The sequence below is a fragment of the Oncorhynchus masou genome, chromosome 15 (genome assembly GCF_036934945.1).
Source record: "Oncorhynchus masou masou isolate Uvic2021 chromosome 15, UVic_Omas_1.1, whole genome shotgun sequence".
Taxonomy (NCBI): Eukaryota; Metazoa; Chordata; class Actinopteri; order Salmoniformes; family Salmonidae; genus Oncorhynchus; species Oncorhynchus masou.
Window position 1 is genome coordinate 37,031,396 of NC_088226.1, and position 18,471 is coordinate 37,049,866.

At 41.3% G+C, this 18,471-nt stretch overlaps 1 protein-coding gene across 2 annotated transcripts; it reads left to right on the plus strand.

Moving 5' to 3' along the window:
* Window positions 1-3,634: 3,634 nt before the first annotated feature.
* On the plus strand, window positions 3,635-17,909 carry LOC135556206 (uridine-cytidine kinase 2-A). Of its 2 annotated transcripts, none has more exons than XM_064989208.1 (7): window positions 3,635-3,752; window positions 7,874-8,033; window positions 8,619-8,715; window positions 8,796-8,938; window positions 9,143-9,240; window positions 16,910-16,958; window positions 17,447-17,909. In XM_064989208.1, exons 1-7 carry the CDS (start codon window positions 3,648-3,650, stop codon window positions 17,581-17,583), a joined length of 789 nt encoding a protein of 262 aa, XP_064845280.1. In that variant the 5' UTR covers window positions 3,635-3,647; the 3' UTR covers window positions 17,584-17,909. The 2 variants fall into 2 exon arrangements, with proteins under 2 accessions (XP_064845280.1, XP_064845281.1); XM_064989209.1 differs by lacking the exon at window positions 3,635-3,752 and adding an exon at window positions 7,527-7,605.
* The last annotated feature ends 562 nt before the right edge of the window (window positions 17,910-18,471 follow it).

Below are 18,471 nucleotides of genomic sequence, written 5' to 3' on the forward strand. Positions count from 1 at the left end.
TGTGAGTAGGCAGAGACCAAGAGAGTGATGGGATGAATATGTGCTTCTGTAAGGTGGGCATTGTAGCATTTATAGCCATGGTTGTCAATTGATCTGCAGAAATGGATCTAAAGTAACAGAAAATAGAGGTTGTAGTGCCAGAGAAGTACTTGGGATTGCAAGGATTTACAGCAGAACAGCTGCAGGGGGTGTTGAATGACAGTGTTATGTCCTCTCAGACCGTTGGTTAAATGGCGAAATGTGGTGTTAGTTTTTTTAGAGAGTGCTAATAGTTGTTAGTTTTGAATTATTGTTTCAAATAATTTAATGTTCACAGCATTTAATGTAATGCTGTGAATGGCCTCACACACCAGTATAGTAGGTGGCGATGTATGCACCTAATCTGATCTCAATACATTTTTATGTTCACAAAACTAGAATCTGTTACAAAGACAGTGCACTACGTTTTATAGACTTGATGCTTTGCCAAAGTTTCCTAGGAGTGCAAGGTCGAATTGAATTTCTGCACACCCGCACTTCACAGATGAGGCGGTCCCTAATGGAAATATGCAAATAAAACATGTGCACAAGACATACATTTCATTATTCAAATAATTGTAGCTGAGGCCGATTTGTTTTCCATCACTCACAGCTGAAGATATTAACATTTTATATTCATACAATGTCTGCCATGTTTTTGGATGAAGTGTTGATGTCGCCGCTGCTCCCTGTGTGCTTGTGCGCATGTGATGTTGGTCCATATAAACCAGATGTAACCCGGATATAGACGGTCCATAAATCGGCATATGTGAATGTTAGTAGATTACCTTGAAAACAATGGTCAGACATCTTGGACGCAGTCTCCAGTTTTTATTATACCTCAGTGATGTCGACTGCATATTTCTTTACTTACCTATTGTTCACCTAATACCTTTTTTGCACTATTGGTTAGAGCCTGTAAGTAAGGATTTCACTGTAAGGTCTACTACACTTGTTGTATTTGGCACACGTGACAAATAAACTTTGATTTGATTTGTATGACCAATGACACAGGTGTCTGGTCAAGAAGCATGGTTTCGACTGCTCCTACAGTTTTGCTTCGGTACTCCAGTTTAACTGACACCTGGCCCAGAAAGACAATTTCCATACATGGCCACATAGAGAAGACAGATTTGAAACTTCATAATAAGACACTTTAGTCATTACCTTTGTGCACAAAACATCCATTGAATTAAGGCCAATTTGTTTTTCATCACTGAAGATATTAACATTTTAAATTCATCTGCCATGTTTTTTGGATGACGTGATGAAGTCCTTAATGATTTTCTTAAATTGTATGTGGAGGCGTCACCAGCTGGAGCGCCCTTATGTATTATACTTTTTTAAATTGTCTAATCAATTCAATCAATACATTTTTATTTTAAAAAACACCACTAATTTCCAAAAAAAGGTAGATTTGTTCCATATTTCATTCAGGCTCATGTCTGTTTTGCAGAGAGGATGAGGTGAAGCGAGAGGTTTCACTCGCCAAAATGTGTTCAAAATAAGCCCAATGCGTTTATTTTAGCTAATTTTGGACCTAAAGTTTTCGCCTGCCTTCCCGCCTGTGGGATAACAACTCCCATTGTTAGGGCGGAGAAAATAGCATTTCGTCATTTTATACAGATCTCTGTTTACAGTCACGTTGCTTTTTTGAAAATATATATATCATAAGGATGTGGTACTGGTGATGCTAAACACTTCCCCAATCATTGAGATCTGATATTCCCCCAAGCGATACATAGGCCAATGTCATATCATTTGTAAAATCCTTTCGGTCTAAATTCCAGCTAAACTTGGAGAGGACAGTTAAAAAAGCATGCTTCTATGGAAGATTTACAAAAGTAAATTAATAGCTGTATTAGACTGAAAAAATATATAATGTGATTAAACTGAAAAGATAGGGTGGATATCGTCAAACTTGTGAGGCTCTCCATGCTCATTCGTTGCTAATTTAACATGTTTGCTGCTGCTTCACTCAAGTAGCCTGTAGGCGCGCTTCCATTAGCTTGTTCAGTGCAGTTTTTCTGTGTCTGGGATGGGGGGTGCTTCCCCCAAAAAATATTAATGTAGGCTACACTGTCCAGTGAATGTCCCGCAAAATCATCCCGTTGTCCTGCATTTGGGTATTTCGACTGCAGTCGACTGGAAATGTCTGCTGTTGCTCCTCACCAACTGCAACTTGAAGTCGGAGCCAAAGCATTGTGGGAGACAACCTTATTCTGTTTTCTTGGAAGCAAAAGGCAATAACTACATGCTCATAAATGTTTGATGTGGCCACCTATCATTGGTTATTATCAATGCATGTTAACCGTTTTGGGTGGATGACTATTTACAGCTTAAATACATGTTTATCCTTACATCCTTATCTAATTACATAGATAATTACATGTGATCCACATTTCTAACATAAATACATGACATATCCTACTTTTGACAATATACTGTATCTAATGTATTTATCTAGATGTTACTGTAATGTTGTATCCCATCCTACAGTCTACAATTTGTCTTGTCTGTAATATTGCTGTCACAAAACAAATTCAAATTTGTTGGTTGTCTATTAAGTGTGAATTAAACTGAGTATTTATTGTAGGCACATGGATTATTGTTGGGGATTTCTATGCGAGCTAACTATAATCTATACACATTTGGGCTAGCTAACATTTGCTAGCAAGCTAACCAGTACATTTTACAGAAAGGGTCTAGCTGTATGGTAACATTTAGCTAACCAGAATTACCATTGCTGTATTATTTTCATGTGGTAGTTAGCCACGTTTTGGTTAGTTAGTTAGCTAACTGCCAAAGCATCAATGACTGTAGCTAGCTATAGCCTATAGTTATATTCTAGGGAAGCAATAGCTATTTCTGCTAAATTTATACATGTGTTGTGTCATCCAATAATTTATTATCAACTCAAAACTTTAGCTAGCTAGTATTGGCTGTTTGAACTGCAGCCACAACATCAGATTGATTGGGAATATAGCTATAGCTAACTAACTATAGCTAGCTAACTAGCCAGATCTCATTATATGCATATGAGTGATCATTGTTGACATACATGTATTTTCCCCAGATGTACAAGTGTCTTCTCACATCATGCCAGTATAATTTGTTTAATTTCTGATCCAGAAAAGGGCTCACAAAAGCCATGTCTGTAGCTTGTGTTGCTTGCAGTAAGGGCATTGTTCTTTCTTTTTGCCTAATAATGATGTCTTCATTGCATCTTCACCAAAAACTAGAAATGAAAAGTTTTGTGATACACAAACATGCTGTTGAGGACTTTTTAATGAAGCCTGCATGAGCATTGTTATTAAGTGTTAAGGTAAAAAAAAAAAAAATATGGAGCCCTTTGCCTGTCACCTTTAAGATCCCGGAGTGCATCTGAGCTGAGATAAATGTAGGCCACAAAATTTCCAGAAATCTGATATATGGGCCTAGAGTCTGATAACTGAATTGCAATAACACATAACCTGATGTGAAGGTTCTGCATTTCAAGTAGCTTACAAAAGAACGGATTGATATCCAGGCTTACTCATAGCATCAAAGCAAACGCACAACTGAAAAGAGGGGAGGAGCGCAATTGGGGCAAAACCACCTCCGTGCTTCTGTATGCGTTTATAGCAAGCATGGCAGGCGACAGCGAGACAAGGGTGGACAGTCCAGCCGAAAACGAGAATGCTATTCGGCAACCTTTCCTCATCGGGGTAGCCGGAGGGACTGCCAGCGGCAAGGTTGGCATTGTAATTTTTAATTAATTAGAAATGTCATGTTTTTATTGGAAACACTGAATTGTCAACGTGGTTGAAAGATGAGAACTTGACCGCGTGGCTCCTGTCATGACAGACCAATGAATTAATTTGTTCCATTAAAGCTAGTTTGTTTTTAATCATTTCTGGAAAAACATTGACATTTTTACAGCGTGTATAGGAATAGGCCCTGTTTGGCAATAATTTAACCCACTTATGTGGCTGTAGAGAACTGACCTTAATCCAACTTGCATTCATGTCTTTGTCTATAACATCTATAGCCCTATCAATTCGTGTACAAATAATTAAATATTAATACAAACCTATATGAAACAATGATTTGAGAGGAATCTACTCCTGTGGTTTATTCAATTCAAAAAGGGCATTTATGACAACCGACAGAACCGAAAAGCAATACTTTGCTTAGCCAACTAAACTCAACGATTTGCGATGGAGTTGAGCGGCGACTAGTGTGTGCGGACTGGAGCTAAAACAGCATATACCATTTTAGTTTATCACAAAACTACTGATTTCAGAACGGGTGCTGAAATCAGTCGTGTTCTTATTCATTAAAAAGGGACGTCGAGCTCCAGTCCGCCCACTGTTAATATTCACTTTCTAATGCGTCGACAGGACCAGCTGATTTACACCTGGCAAGCAGTGAAAACTGCCTATGCGCATAATTCGGCACAGTAAAATGTATAAACCCAGAGGCGCAACATCGCGAGACTTCCGGGTACGCTTGCCAAACAGACTTGGTCAGGGTTTGGGGTTTGAAAAGTCAATGAGAGAAGTAAAAAAAAATCTTAGTTAGTTTTCTAGAAATCAAAAGGCACGAAGTAGATTCGAGGTAATGTCTTTATTTGAACATGTTATTACTCCAAAGGGACAAACTGAAAATGTTCATTTGTCAAAACAGTTTCGGTCCGGAGTGTCTGAGTTGACGGCTTGCACATGCGCGATACGACCGTTAGACCAGATGACGTGTTACTACGCATGCGTTTAGCTATTCAGTGTCGCCATGACATCGCCTTCAGTGTAAACTGGATTTTCGATTGGAAAAGCAGTTTTAGCCCATCTTCATACTGTAGCCTACTGTCTTGCCTAATATGTGTCACATCTTACCTCATAACGTGTAAGGAGGTGAGCCTCAGTCTACGTCAATGTGTTGCCGCTTTTTCCATGTATGCTACTGTTCATCATGGTACAGTAAATAATAAGTGTTCTCTCCAGAATCAAGAATTCAACCATGCCAAAGTCATATTGTGAATAATACAGACATCACTTTATAATCTAGCACACTTATATTTACAATTGGCTGTCTGGTTAGGTAAACAGGTAGTCTAAACATATGGCCTTTCAAATGCACCTCCCCCACCCCTCTGAAGAAAGTGACTGTTATCTCTTGTTTTTGTTTTTCACTGTCTACCTGAGATAGTCCTAAACAGTCCCCTGAAATGGCTGATGGCCTTGCAGCCATGTCCTCTGCTGTAATTGTGTAGTCTGCTGTCTCAAAGTTTTGAATGAGTATCCCTCTATCTTTTTTGAAGGTTGCATACGTTATTTTTTAAATCATGTTTTGAATAGTATTTAATAAGAAAAGGGAGGATTTATGGTCAAACCCATTTCTTGGGTCATATTGTGGAACTGTATACACTATAGGCCTACTGAGCTGGGGAGAGCTTCACTCTGCTAGCCTGGTTATGCATCCACCATATTTCCTGAAATATCCAAGCCAGCACAATAGCCTACAGTTCCTGTTAGCACAGTAGGCCTTAGGGCTGAGAATTGCCTGGGACCTCATCACGATACTTAGGTGCCAATACGTTATGTATTGCAATACCATATATAGCAATTAGATTCTGTAATTTTATTGCGATTCGATGTTCCAAACATATTGCTCACTATATGTCTACCGCAGAGTGATGAGAGAAATAAAAGTTCTGAAAACAATGGGCTCCCTATTTAAAAATAAATACATAAGATGGAGTACAAGCTATGAAGGAAAATACTGGAGTACAGTAAACCAGCACAAAAATAATATTGCAATATGGTCAAAATGATACTTTTTTAATCAGAAATAATAATCCCCCATTACTAGTAGGCATACTGTCAGTCAGGCACAATTTTACTGTTCCTTCCCAGCGACGTTTATTTGACCTTCAGCTGTGTTTTGTCATAACAGCTAGTGAGCTAACCATGTAAGTAAAAAAAATGTCCTGATTTTTCTCCCCTAAAAACGTTTTTCTATACCCACTGTAACTGATCATGACATAGCTTGTCAATTGTCTTTATGTACCTCTGACGTAGGATTGCTGGGTAAACTGCAGTTTAGCTTTTTTGGACACAATAGAATTTTTAACTCGGGCAGGGGAATGTTTAGTCAGCGTTGGCAATAGAAGAGGCAGACATTGAATGTATGTCTGACTGTCCCAAGCTTGGGTAAGAGACCTGGCCTGGTCTTTTGTAACCAAGAGCAGTTTCGGCAATCACTGTTTTATTAAGGGCTTGGAAGAAATGTGAAACGACAAAGGGGTCTGGTATTGGGAGAGTTAGAGCTCTCAGAAACCTCACAAGCACTAACCTGACAATCATCTTGCTAACATTTGTTTGCTTTGTAATTTTTTTCTAGATTATTTTGTATAAAGTTTGGGAAGAAAATAAATGCAGATAAGAAATTGAGTAATTCACATCCTCTATGAAAGGCTGTTCTAGAGCATGAATTGTGGTCCACTTGACGTTCCTTTGCGTGTAATATTTCTTGGTATCATACCCCACAAAAAAACGAAAGAGAGAAACTACCAGTAGAGCCACCTGTTTATCTGACAGTTTTTTTCTTCTTCTGACAAACTTTTCTGGGAAGTCTGGAGAGACAATGCAGTTTCAGTTTAGGCTGTGTATGAAGTCTGTAGGGCCCAGGCCCAACTTGCGGATTATTAGTTAAATGGATTGAGTGTGACCCGGACTGGTGACTAAGTACAGTGAGTCTCATCACATAACATTGTGGCTGCATGAACATCTTGTAATGCCCCTTTGTCATCCTTGAACTATTCCCTCTGACTGTAGACTCATTTATAAATGTGGATTGACTCCAGACAAATGTGTTCTGCTTCATCGTCTTGTATTATCTTTGCCCTGTCTGAGCACTTTTCAAGGAGACACTAATGCATTTTTCACTGGTTGCTAGCATGCATTTTCCTCTTCTGCTGCAATACATTTTCCCTTCTCTAACAACAAGTTCAACTTGACCCTAATGTCTGTTGCCAGTCATCTCTTATTCTGTTCTCTATTAGGCCTGGAGCAAGCAGTTAGATTATCATGGCTGGTGACACGTGTAGGTGCAGTGGTCTAAGAATAGCACCTCGATATTGACTGACCGACATCCTGTCTACTGTGGTGTGCCTTAGACTTGGTCAGTAGCAGCCTTACTGTCCTCAATGACACAAGTCTGGTTCGGACTTCACGTGTTAAATAATGTTACAAGACTTCATGTGTTGAACTTCTTTTTTTTTAAGTTCCATCCAACAGTGTTGTTATAATGTGAGATCCTCATTACTGATCTTATTATCCTATTTGCTGTAGGCCCATTCTCCTCTTCCTTGAATTGGCTAATGAACCATAGCGACATGTCTTTTGGGCTGTACTGCGAGATCAGTAGGGATGGGGTAGTGCCCTTTTGGAGTTATTAATATTAGTTTATTTTCCCATGTAAAAGAACGCTGTCACTTCCTCCTTGTTCGTTTAGGAAGTGCAGAGGTTAGCCACGTGTGACGTAGTCGACTAGAAGCCAGCAAGGTGACCACACCCAGGGGCCCTAAGTCATAGAGAGGCCCTATGAGTAAGTGAGGATTCTAGTTGTAAAATAGGTCAGAGTATTGCAAACATCTAAGAACATTTTTAAATGAGAGCTATTGCACATTGCTGCAGATTTGGCTTCTTCTGTACTGTCTGTACGTCTATGTAATTGTCTGGTACCAATGTATTCAATATCTTCATAGCTCAGTGAACACAACTCCACTCTTACATCTTTATGGGTCACAATTTACTTCAGATAGATAACACTATCTGACAGACTTAACTGTCATTCTCGCTCTGCCCATGGCCAGTCGACTGTCTGCGGTAAGATCATGGAGCTGCTTGGCCAGAACAAGATTGACCATCACCAGCGCCAGGTGGCCATTCTCAGCCAAGACAGCTTCTACAGGGTCCTCACACCGGACCAGAAGGCCAAGGCACTGAAGGGACAGTTCAACTTCGACCACCCAGGTATTTATCTAATCTATATATTTATCTGGATACTGTGTCAATCGCTAAATCGTAGTCGTATGGTATATGTTAACAACTGGCAAATGTAGCTTTATCCCTTGCTTGCTTTCCAGTGTAAAAAAAATGTACGAATAGTTTCTCACATCCCTTCGCTCTCTCATTGAAGATAAATAGTTGCGTTGTTGAGTTTATACTCAAAGGATACTTCTGTTGGGCTTTTCCCCCTAGTTCTTAGAAATATAATTACCATAATGGAGAGAACTAAAGGTTTCTACATGTCCTGCCTTGGGGCCAATGACTGCTGTATTGAAAATCTGTCTCATTCAGAGTACATACTTAGCAGTAGTGCCTCTGGTAGATTGTAGTCTGGTAGCAGAATAGTCGGTCTCAGACAGTGTGGTAGATAATGTTTGGGCCCTGGTCAAAAGTAGTTCACTAAATAGGTTGCATATCAGCACAGATGCTATCCCCATAACAACTTGCCACCTTGTGGGATTAGATCTAGATCATATGGCCTGGCACAGTGGCACCAGCAGAAACATAGACATTGTTCTGAGTGCCTTTGCTCTCTCTCTCTCTTCTCAGATGCATTTGACAATGAGCTCATCGTCAAAACGTTGTGGGACATTTTGGAGGGCCAAACAGTGCAGATCCCAGTATATGACTTTGTCACCCATTCCAGGTCAGTGGTTAGGACACTCACTCCACTCACTCACTCATCTCATCTCATACACATTGTCCTCTCTCTGGTGTGTGTGTCAGGAAGGAAGAGGCGGTGACGGTGTACCCAGCAGATGTGGTGCTGTTCGAGGGCATCCTGATGTTCTACTCACAGGAGATTAGGGACCTGTTCCAGATGAAGCTGTTTGTGGACACAGATGCAGACACACGGCTCTCACGCAGGGGTGAAACCTTAGACATATATATTCACTATTTCATTGGATGAAACACATCATACTTGTGAGTTGTACAAAAATACCAGGGGGCTTCCAATACAGGGCCTGGAGGGCATGAATGGGAACCAGATGTAGAAGTCTATTAGTTTTGTAAGAATCTTTTCTGTGAAATCATACTGAAAGCTCCACTCCTGTTCTGTGTTCCCTCCCCAGTGCTCCGAGACATCAGCGAGCGAGGAAGGGACCTGGAGCAGGTGCTAACGCAATACATAACCTTTGTTAAGCCCGCCTTTGAAGAGTTCTGTCTGCCAGTGAGTACCTAGCTATGATACTGCCCCAACACGTATTCTAAGAGCCTTGGATCAATCAAATTATATCAATAGCTAGGTTTCCATCTACTTGACGACAGATTTTCATGCAAATATTCTCAAATCTGCATTTTCCTGCAAGATATGTTTCCATTAACCTGTCTAGGACTGACGGAACCCCTCGCCAACAGGCAATGAAATTGCAGAGTGCCAAATACAAATCTCATAAATCAAATTTCTCAAACATAGAAGTATTAGGCATAATTTTTAAGATAAAATTCTCATTAATCCAGCCACAGTGTCTGATTCCAAAAATACTTTACAGCAAAAGCTCCACAAACGATTGTTGGGTCACCACCAAGCCACAGAAAAACCCAGCCATTTTTTCAGCCAAAGAAAGGAGTCACAAAAAGCACACACAGAGATAAAATTAATCACTAACCTTTGATCTTCATCAGATGACACTCATAGGACTTCATGTTACACAATACATGTATGTTTTGTTCAATAAAGTCTTTTATATAAATATGCAATCTCATTTTACATTGTTACGTTCAGTAGTTCGAAAACATACGGTGATTGTGTAGAGAGCCACATGAATTCACAGAAATACTCATTATAAATGTTGATAAATTCTAGTGTTATGCATGGAACTTTAGTTACACTTCTCCTTAATGCAGCCGCTGTGTCAGATTTCAAAACAACTTTATGGAAAAAGCATAATCTGAGAACGGCGCTCAGAGCCCAAACCAGCCAGAGAAATATCAGCCATGTTGGGTAGTCAACATTATTCATAAATAGCATTATAAATATTCACTTGCCTTTGATCTTCATCAGAATGCACTCCCAGGAATTGCAGTTCTTGTTTTATTCGTTAATGTCCATCATTTATGTCCAATAGCTTCTTTTGTTAGGGCATTTGATAAACAAATCCAAAAGAGCGATCTGGTCCAGTCGGACGAAACTTTCAAAAAGTTATATTACAGGTCGAAGATTCTATACTTAGTTTGACAAGTTTCTATCTTTAGCATGTTTTTATCATAAAAGTTCAATAATGTTCCAACCGGAGAATTCCACTGCCTGTAGAAAAGCCATGGAACGAGAGCTAACTCTCTCGTGACCGCGCATCATGAGGCTGTGACACTCTGCCAGACCACGGACTCAAAGAGCTCTCATCCGGTCCCACCTCACAGTAGAAGTCTCATTCAAGTTTCTAAAGACAGTTTACATCTAGTAGAAGCCTTAGGAAGTGCATCTTGACCTGTATGCCACTGTGTATTCGATAGGGCTGAGTTCATAAACTACAAACCTCAGATTTCCCACTTCCTGTCTGGATTTTCTTCTCAGGTTTTTGCCTGCCATATGAGTTCTGTTATACTCAGACATCATTCAAACAGTTTTAGAAACTTCAGTGTTTTCCATCCAAATCTACTAATAATATGCATATTTTAGCTTCTGGGCCTGAGTAGCAGGCAGTTCACTCTGGGCACGCTATTCATTCAAAAGTGAAAATACTGCCCCCCTATCCCAAAGAAATTAAATTGACTTGTTGTGGATAAAAGGCTGTGCGTGATGTAGTGCACATAAAAATTACTTTTGCGGTTAAATTCCCATGTACCAAATAAAAAATAGCTAAATGTGTTTCCATTGCATTTTCAACTCTCCTGATGGTTTTGTCGCTACAAAAGTTATTTAGCGAATATACCCACTGGTCTTGGCACATGCGCTTTAGCCAACAGCTCTCAGATACAGTGCAGGTATAGCCTACATGATGAGATTATTATGTATAAAAAAAGTATGATTATTTTTTATTTGTGAAACGGCAGCCAAGGCTTGATCATGTCAGCAGAATAAGACGCTCGATATTTATTGGAAAGAAGCATCAAGCTGCATTTTCACCACCCTGTGAAGTTCATCGTAGCTTATTTAATTTGTAGCCTAATAAACTGCATGCTTTCCTGAGTCATAGTGGGAGGACCACACAGCATATCATTGCGTGACTCCAGGTTTATCATATAAAATATCATGGTTATTATATCAATGTTTGCTCATAGTTTCCATCACCATTTCTCACAATACATTTTACAGACATGAAAAGATCCCACCTTGTCAAGTGTATTTTATTTTGTTGACAGTTGGAAAGTTTACAGACATTTGTTTCCATCTGGCCTGAAGTGACGATTTTTTTTCTGACATGTACTATACTCACATAAAAAGGTTGGCTGGGAACCTGGTTATTGTCAGTTGTCTCTGACCTCCTCTTGAATGGTATTGAACACCCTGGCCCTGATTTCTTAAAAAAAAATAGATATATTTCAGCTTTCTTTAACCAGGTAGGCCGGTTGAGAACAAGTTCTCATTTACAACTGCGACCTGGCCAAGATGAAGCAAAGCAGTGTGACAAAAACAACAGTTACACATGGGATAACAAACGTACAGTCAACAACACAATAGAAAAATCTGTATAAAGTGTGCGCAAATGAAGTAAGGGGGTAAGGCACTAAATAGGCCATAGTGGCGAAGTAGTTACAATTTAGCAATTAACACTGGCGTGATATGTGCAGATGAGGATGTGCAAGTAGAAATACTGGTGTGCAGAAAAACAAAAACAAATATGGGGTAGGTAGTTGGTTGGATGGGCTATTTACAGATGGGCTGTGTACAGCTTCAGCGATCGGTAAGCTGCTCTTACAACTGATGCTTAAAGTTAGTGAGGGAGATATGTCTCCAACTTCAGTGATAAAAAAATAATAATAATCGTTCCAGGCATTGGCAGCAAAGAACTGGAAGTAAAGGTGGCCAAAGGAGGTGTTGGCTTTGGGGATGACCAGTAAAATATATTTGCTGGAGCGTGTGCTACGGGTGGGTGTTGCTATGGAGACCAGTGAGCTGAGATGGTGGAGCTTTACCTAGCAAAGACTTATAGATGACCTGGAGCCAGTGGGTAGCGAGGAATGCGACTATGTAGCGAGGACCAGCCAACGAGAGCATACAGGTCGCAGTGGTGTGTAGTATATGAGGCTTTGGTGACAAAACGGATTGCACTGTGACAGACTGCATCCAATTTGCTGAGTAGAGTGTTGGAGGTTATTTTGTAAATGACATAGCCGAAGTCAAGGATCAGTAGGATAGGATAGTCAGTTTTACGAGGGTATGTTTGGCAGCATGAGTGAAGGAGGATTTGTTGCGATATAGGAAGCCGATTCTAGATTTAATTTTGGATTGGAGATGCTTAGTGTAAGTCTGGACGTAGAGTTTACGGTCTAACCAGACACCTAGGTTTTTGTAGTTGTCCACATATTCTAAGTCAGAACCGTCCAGAATAGTGATGCTGGACGGGCGGGCAGGTGCGGGCAGCGATTGGTTGAAGAGCATGCATTTAGTTTTACTAGCATTTAAAACAGTTGGAGGCCACGAAAGGAGTGTTTTATGGCATTGAAGCTTGTTTGGAGGTTTGTTAACCCCTTGCGTCGAGCAATCCGGGATTCTATTTATAGCCTCAAGCTCATTAGCATAACGCAACGTTAACTATTCATGAAAATCGCAAATGAAATTAAATAAATATATTTGCTCTCAAGCTTAGACTTTTGTTAACAACACTGTCATCTCAGATTTTCAAAATATGCTTTTCAACCATAGCTAAACAAGCATTTGTGTAAGAGTGTTGATAGCTAGCATAGCTATAAGCCTAGAATTCAGCCAGCAACATTTTCACAAAAACAAGAAAATCATTCAAATAAAATAATTTACCTTTGAAGAACTTCGGATGTTTTCAATGCGGAGACTCTCAGTTACATAGCAAATGTTCAGTTTTTCCTGAAAGATTCTTTGTGTAGGAGAAATCGCTCCGTTTTGTACATCACGTTTGGGTACCAAAAAAAAACTAAAATTCAGTCATCGAAACGGCAAACTGTTTTCCAAATTTAACTCCATAATATCGACTGAAACACGGCAAACGCTGTTTAGAATCAATCCTCAATGTGTTTTTCACACATCTCTTCATTGATATATCGTTCGTGGTAGTCTCCTTTCTCCGGTGAATCGCTTGGAAAAAGACTTGCAGTTGAAGATGACGCACCAATTTCGACGGAGGACACCGGGCGGACACCTGGCAAATGTAGTCTCTTATGGTCAATCTTCCAATGATATGCCTACAAATACATCACAATGCTGCAGACACCTTGGAGAAACGATAGATCGGGCAGGCTCATTCCTTGCGCATTCGCAGCCATATAAGGAGACAATGAAAAACAGAGCCTCAAAAATCCTACTCATTTCCGGGTTGAAGTTTCATCTTGGTTTTGTCTGTAGCATCTGTTCTGGGGCACTCACAGACAATATCTTTGCAGTTCTGGAAACGTCAGTGTTTTCTAAAGCTATCAATTATATGCATAATCAAGCATCTTTTTGTGACAAAATATTGCGCTTAAAACGGGCACGTCTTTTTATCCAAAAATGAAATAGCGCCCCCATAGATGTAACAGGTTAACAGTGTCCAAAGAAGGGCCAGAAGTATATAGAATGGTGTCGTCTGCATAGAGGTGGATCAGAGAATCACCCACAGCAACCGCGACATCACTGATCTATACAGAGAAAAGAGTCGGCCTGAGAACTGAACCCTGTGGCACCCCATAGAGACTGCCAGAGGTCCAGACAATAGGCCCTCCGATTTGACACACTGAACTCTATCTGAGAAGTAGTTGGTGAACCAGGCGAGGCAGTCATTAGAAAAACCAAGGCTATTGAGTCTGCCGATAAGAATACGGTGATTGACAGAGTCGAAAGCCTTGGCCAGGTCAACGAATACAGCTGCACAGTACTGTCTTTTATCAATTGCGGTTATGATATCGTTTAGACCTTGAGTGTGGCTGAGGTGCACTCGACCAGCTTGGAAACTGGATTGCATAGCGACAATGGTACGGTGGGATTCGAAATGGTCAGTGAACCGTTTTATTGACTTGGCTTTCAAAGACTTTAGAAAGGCAGGGCGGGATGGATATAGGTCTAACAGTTTGGGTCTAGAGTGTCTCCCCCTTTGAAGAGGGGGATGACCGCGGCCCCTTCCAATCTTTAGCAATCTCAGACGATATGAAAGAGGTTGAAAAGACTAGTAATAGGGGTTGCAACAATGGCGACAGATAATTTTAGGAAGAGAGGGTCCAGATTGTCTAGCCCAGCTGATTTGTAGGAATCCAGATTTTGCAGCTCTATCAGAACATCAGCTGTCTGGATTTGGGTGAAGGAGAAGAAGGGGAGGCTTGGGCCAGTTGCTGCGGAGGGTGCAGAGCTGTTGGCCGGGGTTGGGGTAGCCAGGTGGAAAGCATGGCCAGCCGTAGAGAAATGCATATTGAAATGCTCAATTATCGTGGATTTATCGGTAGTGACGGTGTTTCCTAGCCTCAGTGCAGTGGGCAGCTGGGAGGAGGTGCTCTTATTCTCTGTGGACTTTATTGTCCCAAAACATTTTGGAATTAGTAATGCAGGATGCAAATTTCTGTTAGGAAAGCTAGCTTTTTCAAACTGACTGTGTATATTGGTTCCTGACTTCCCTGAAAAGTTGCATATCGCGGGGACTATTCGATGCTAGTGCAGTACGCAACAGGATGTTTTTGTGCTGGTCAAGTCTGGAGTGATCCAAGGGCTTTATCTGTTCTTAGTTCTGCATTTTTTGAAAGGGGCATGTTTATTTAAGATGGTGAGGAAAGCCCTTTTAAAGAAGAACCAGGCATCCTCTATTGACGGGATGAGTTCAATATCCTTCCAGGATACCCGGGCCAGGTCAATTAGAAAGGCCTACTTGCAGAAGTGTTTTAGGGAGCGTTTGACAGTGATGAGGGGTGGTCGTTTGACCACGGACACAAGCAATGAGGCAGTGATCACTGAGATCCTGGTTGAAGACAGCAGAGGTGAGTTTAGAGGGTAGGTTGGTCAGGATGATACCTACGAGTGTGCCCATGTTTACGGATTTGGGGTTGTACCTGGTAGGTTCCTTGATAATTTGTGTGAGATTGAGGGCATCTAGCTTAGATTGTAAGACGGCCGGGGTGTTAAGCATATCCCAGTTCAATTCACTTAGGGTGTCCAGGTCACAGCTGGGGGGTCTATAACAAGCGGCAACAGTGAGGGACTTATTTCTGGAGAGAGATTTTTTAAAGTAGAGGCTCTAACTGTTTGGGCATAGACCTGGATAGTATGACAGAACACTGCAGGCTATCTCTGCAGTAGATTGCAACTCTTCACCCTTTAGCAGTTCTATCTTGACAGAAAATGTTGTCATTGGGGATGACAACATGGTGGCCTTCCTAAGCCAGGATTCAGACATTGCTAGGACATCAGGGTTGGCAGAGTGTGCTCAAGCAGTGAATAAAGCAAACTTAGGGAGCAGGCTTCTGATGTTAACATGCATGAACCCAATGCTTTTATGGTTACAGAAGTCAACAAATGAGAGTGCCTGGGGACACACCGGGCCTGGGTTAACCTCTACATCAACAGAGGAGGAGGAGGAGCGTACTGCTGAAGGCTATAAGAACTTGTCATCTCGTGCATTGGGAACAGCGAAAAAAGGAGCTGATTTCTGGGAGTGGTAGGATAGATTCAGGGCATAACATACAGCCAAGGGTATGGTAGGGTGCGAGTACAGTGGAGGTAAACCCAGGCATTGAGTGATGATGAGAGAGGTTGCATTTCTGGAGGCGCCAGTTAAGCTAGGTGTGGTCTCCGCATGTAGGGTGGGGCAAAGGAGCTATCTTAGGCATGTTGAGTGGGACTAGGGGCTCCGCAGTAAAATAAAACAGTGATGGCTACCCTAAACAACAGCATACAAGGCATATTGACATTCGAGAGAGGCATAAAGCAATCACAGGTGTTGAGTGGGAGAGCTAGACAACGGGTAAGACAACAACAACTGGTAAATGGCAATGACTGGGCAGAGGGTCAGTTAGCTACACACAGGGCCTGAGTTTGAGGCTGGGGCCAACAGATAAACAAAATAAAGTACCGTGTTAATGAACTGTTCAGCAGGCATCAGCTGTGTAGCCGAGTGATCATAGGGTCCAATGAGCAGCAATAGATGAAACAGGGAGCCGTTCGGTAGACGTTACTATGCTAGGCGAGCGGGAGATGCGGCGTTCAGGAAGCTAGCGGGCCGGGGCTAGCAGAAGGGTCTTCACCGACATCCACGACGCAGAGGCCGGTTGAGAGCACATCGGCCGAAATACGTCAGCAAACCAGTCGTGATGGATCGGCAGGGCTCCGTGTCGACAAAGGGTTCAGGCCAATTGGCAAGCGTTATTGTAGTTGGTGTACTTCGTTTTCAAGCCGGAAGATGGGCCTAGCTTGAAGCGAACTGGTGCTTGCTTCTGGACAAGGGCGTTGTCCACAATAACCACTCGGTAGCAGATAGCTAGCTGCGGTGATCCGGTGTAATGGTCCAGAGCTGGCTAGCCTCTGATGGAGATCCAGTTATAAGGTCTCAAAAATAGCAGATCCTTACCACGTTGGGTGAGGCGGGTTGCAGGAAGGTATATTTAATTTGAAAATGGAAGAAATGTATACAAAAAAAATGAATATTTACATGGGACAAAAAACAAACGCGTCTTACTGCTACGCCATCTTGGTTAAGATGTGATTCAGATCGTATTGCTAAACATGTTTATTTCTTCACCCTCTGTAGACCAAGAAGTGTGCTGACGTGATCATTCCTAGAGGAGCAGATAATCTTGGTGAGTTTCTGGCTGTTTCTCAAGATTGCTGCCTTATGTAAGCAAGCAGGCTGTTATGTGACAAACTTCACTGACTCATTCTTGGACACATCTCCCTATAGAGAGTCTGTCATTGACATTGTTAATCAGTCCAGTCTCTTACCCTGCGATGGTTAACTTACTAAAGGCGGATGTGAATGTGATGGCTGTTTTGTTTATTCTACTGTCTTGAGATAGCTGTTGTGGTCTGTGATTGGTGAGACCTATACATGGGAAGCAGACTAGATTAGCTGTTTTGTCCTGGGAATGTTTCATACTATCTCTGTTTTGGAATGGCAAGGTCAATTGTAGATTTTTCAAAATAACCTGTATTTGCAAACAGTGGTGCTTTTAAACTCTGGAACTTGTTCTGCTTAAATTTTATCCGAATAAAAGAGGAATGGAACACCGTTACAGATTATCCTTCAATGTCCTCTGAATGTGCCCCCTCCTCTCTCTCTCCTTAACAGTTGCCATAAACCTTATAGTTCAGCACATCCAGGACATTCTGAACGGTGGTCTGACCAAACGCCTGAACGGCAGCCTTAACGGTTACGGAACTCCCCGGAAACGGCAGGTGTCAGAGTCCAGCAGTCGGCCCCACTAACTGCACCGACCCTCTCTGAACACCAGGGAGCTATGGATCGATGGAAGAGGGCTCATCTGTACATACCTACCACCTGTCTGCTACACTGTATTTAAAAAAAACACACAAAAAACAACTTTAAAAAAAACTCTCTAGCAAGAATATGCAAGGCCTTCATTTGATTAGTTTTTTTTGACTGGATGATGAAATGTTTTGTAAGGGAGGAAGGAACTGTTTCAGTTCAAAGGTGAAGCAGTTATTTTATTTATGTATTTTTATTTGATATTTTGGCCCCTTTTTGAGCTTGCAGATGTTAATAAATGAGGAGGAAGTTGGGTTGAGCTTGAGACCTTGCTGTGTGTTCAGTGGTCAGTGCATTTTGATTGGTCATGTTGTCTGTCTTTCTGTACTGTTGGTTTGGAAGGGAAGGAAGGACGTGTGACAGATTTGATTTGTTACCGAGGGAACTCCAAGACACACACTACATGATCTTGGAAACTATCCAAGAACCGAGATGCAAAACTGAATGCAATTCACCTCTGTAGATTCTGATTTAGCAATTATTTGATTAACTGACATACATGTACCTTAGAGCACTAATCATGTTTGACATGGTATAGGATACCACTTCTCACATTCCTTTACTCTGTTATCCCCCTTTATCCTTTGCCTCAGTGTTAAGCCTACTCTTGAGCGAGTGAAAGGGAAAATGTTCAGGCCCTACACAGATTATCTGCCTTTGCTCACCAATTCAATGGGTCAAAGCAACTTAATGTTCTCTCCATCTGAAAAAAAATAACTACTTGACTTCACAAATCAAAGCAGTGTTCTTAGTTTGTACATAGTGTAGTATTATTTACCCTCCTGATGTTGTACTTTTTCAATCATTTTTCAGTGTTTTCACAGTAT